The sequence below is a fragment of the Mus pahari genome, chromosome 3 (assembly GCF_900095145.1).
Source record: "Mus pahari chromosome 3, PAHARI_EIJ_v1.1, whole genome shotgun sequence".
Taxonomy (NCBI): Eukaryota; Metazoa; Chordata; class Mammalia; order Rodentia; family Muridae; genus Mus; species Mus pahari.
In genome coordinates, this window is record NC_034592.1 from 10,970,483 (window position 1) to 10,973,768 (window position 3,286).

Below are 3,286 nucleotides of genomic sequence, written 5' to 3' on the forward strand. Positions count from 1 at the left end.
CTCATCTATTTAACTATCTATCTATCTATCTATCTATCTATCTATCTATCTATCTATCTATCTATCTATCTATCTATCTATCTATCTGGTTTTTTGAGACAGGGTTTCTCTGTGTACTGGTGTGCTGGAACTTGCTCTGTTGACTCTGCTGGCTTTGAACGCAGAGATCTCACCTGCCTCTGCTTCCTAAGTGCTAGGATTAAAAGTGTATCACCACTGCCAGGCTCTAGTCTGCTTTTTAAAAGTGTGTGTGTGTGTGTGTGTGTGTGTGTGTGTGTGTGTGTGTGTAGCTTATGATTTCAAATAACTTTCCCCTACTGAAGAGGAAAGTTAGGTGAGAATGGGCCTTGTACCAGACAGCAAAAAAACGTTATCAGGGATTTGTAGAGTTGTACTTAAAGAATGGACAGCGAACTTGAGGAGCTCTCACTGGCAACATGCAGAAGGGTAGACAAGCCTGTTCAGCCATACCAATTAGCAGAATTAAGATTGTGAGTCAGATAATCCCATTTCTTCATACTATTTATAATGAGAAAAAAAGCATATAGACTTTGTTTTTAGGATTATTTTGTGTCTTTAAGTGTATATGCATCATGTATGTGCCTAATGCCCAGAGGTTGGAAGAAGGCATTAGATCTCTTGGAACTGGATTATGGATGGCTGTGAGCCAGCATGTGGGTGCTGGGAATTGAACCTGGTCCTTTGCAAGAGCAAATGCTCTTAATCGCTGAGCCCATCGTTCTAGCCCTCAAGGTTTATTTTTTATGTTTGTCTGTCTGTGGATTTGTGCATGTGTACATATGAATGCACGTGCTTCTGGAGTCTAGAAGGCATCAGATCTCCTAGAGCTACAGTTACAGGTGATTGTGCGATAACCATAGTGAGTGCTTTGAAACTACCTTAGTTACTCTGCAAGAGCAGCATGTGCTCTTAACTGTTAACTCATGATCTTTGGATCTTCATTTTAAACAAACTAAAAAGTTTATGTGATAGCTGGAAGTTTGAATACTGATATTTTATGCTTTATTATACAGAGTTGCTGATAGTGTTTAGTGGGTAGATTATAGTATAGATCTGTTAATATAATGTATGTTTTGTGTATATAGGCTGATGTAATCTTGTAATGGAGAATAGGTGGGGGAATATATGAAGATTGACCATGAGCTGTTAAATATTTTTTGCTGTTGGAGAGTACATGAAAATTCAGTATACTCTTAGCCTCTTAGCTACTTTTGTTTTCAGATTCCCATAATAAAACATCAAAGGGAAGACAAAAAAGAAACAAAAAAATTTTATGTAGTATTTATTAAATATGTATATGTGTATATACATATCTATACCCATATCTATATGAGAGAGAGAGAGAGAGAGAGAGGAGAAAAGAAATGGGCAAAAAGGCAAGAGCATCATCTAGAAATGGTGGGACTCCTTTTAAGAAGTTGGAAGAGTCAAACAGGCCAATAGTGTACAAGGTTGATCTTATCTTTAGGAATTAGCTATTCTGTTCTCACTAATATTCAGGTGTTGTGATATTCAGGTGTTCTGTAATGCTTAAGAGATTGACTTTTGTACCTGAGTTTGACTTAAGAGATTGACTTTTGTACCTGAATGGGGCTAATAAAGTGCTTGTTTGTGAATTAGGTGTGCCCATGAATGTAAAGGGTCTGAGAACAGTGTTTGTCATCTGGTGAGAACTCAGGTGCTACTGATATCTGGGCAGAGCTCACCTTCCTACTAGATTTAAGATACATTTATTTCTTAAAAAGCAGTTTCTTTAAATTTTTATTTTAGAGTAACTAATATTTTATGTTTATCAGTGTTTGCCTATATACATGTATATGTCCCACATGTGTGCTGGTGCTTGGAGAGGTCAGATGAAGGTTTTTGATCCCTTGGAACTAGATTTAGTGTTGGTTGTGAACCACCATGTGGGTGCTAGGAACAGAACCCAGATCCCCTGCAAGAGCAGATGCTCTTAATGGTTAAGCTATCTCTCCAGTCCCATTATTCAGATATTTTAAAAAAGATATTATTAAGTTTGTGAGTAATCATCTATTTGAGTATTGTTATCTCTCAAAATTTTAAAATTAGTAACTAAGTAAAATCAATACTTTAAAATACATAGGGTGTGTTGCGCCCTTTTGACCAGCAAGGAAGATGCAACCATCAGTTCTTCTAACAGCAGTTTATTCAGCAAGCTCCAATCTTCATCTCCCCCAAACCCCGGGGAAGAGCCCAATATATCATTCATGCCGACCAATCACACCAGGCAATGTAGCTTTGCCAGGCGAGCGAGCTCAGCCAATGATCAGCAGGGATAACAGCAGCAGCCAAATAAGGACTTGTTTATTATAAGAACTCTCTTCCTGTAGGCGCCATGTTGGGGTGCGGCCCCAAGGGCTGTGGCTCCCCACAAAGGTGATGATTGCATTTAATAATACATTTTTCTTTTTTAAGACTTTAGGTAAAGTTGGCCGAGTACAACAGATTTATTCAGACAGTGACTTAAAGGTGGAAGTCTGTGGAACATCTTGGACGTATAACCCTGCAGCAGTTTCCAAGGTGGCACCTGCAGGATCAGCCATTAGCAATGCATCTGGTGGTAGGTTTGTCTTGTTTCCTTAAAGATAATACCCAGATCTCAGACTGGACATGGTAACACACAGTTTTAATCCCAGCACGCAGGTAGATCTCTGAGTTCAAATCTAGCTTGATTTATAATGCTAGTTCCAGGCCAGCAAGGGCTACACAGAAAAACCCTTGTTTGAAAAACAAACAAACAAAAAAGATGTTCTCATGCACAGATGGTCGTGTCTGTGCACTTAGATTCCTTCCAGATGGCATAGACTCGCTTGGACATTGAGTACTTACTTTGTACACTTTTTGTTATTTGTTTCTATTGCTTTGCTTTTCTAGGCAGGGTTTCTCTGTGTATTCCATGCCTATCCTAGAACTCAGAGATTCACCTGTCTCTGCTTCCTGAGTGCTGGCAATAAAGGCTTGGGACACCACTGTCCAGCTACTTTTAAACTTTTTCTTTTTTTTTTTTTTGCACCTTCCCCTCCCCTCTCTGCTTCTTCCCCTAACATTCTTCTTTCCAGTTCTCCTCCTTTTAGTGTACTGAGTATTCTTTCCTCTGGCTAAGGCGCTCCTGGAAAGCTCCATGAATTTGTGCTTTTCCTTGGGCATATCAAAGTTCTCTGTACCAGAGAGACACTTGAAGTTCAGTTCTTTTTTTTTTTTTTTAAAGATTTATTTATTTATTATATGTACGTACACTGTAGCT

General features: G+C 38.8%; 1 protein-coding gene across 1 annotated transcript in view; it reads left to right on the plus strand.

The window, feature by feature from the left end:
- The window catches only part of LOC110319681 (E3 ubiquitin-protein ligase MIB1), a 22,914-nt gene that overhangs the window by 17,537 nt on the left and 2,091 nt on the right, over window positions 1-3,286 (plus strand). Inside the window, exon 7 of the mRNA XM_029536693.1 lies at window positions 2,458-2,602. Within this exon, the coding sequence (XP_029392553.1) occupies window positions 2,458-2,602 (145 nt within the window). The remainder of the gene's footprint in view (window positions 1-2,457; window positions 2,603-3,286) is intronic.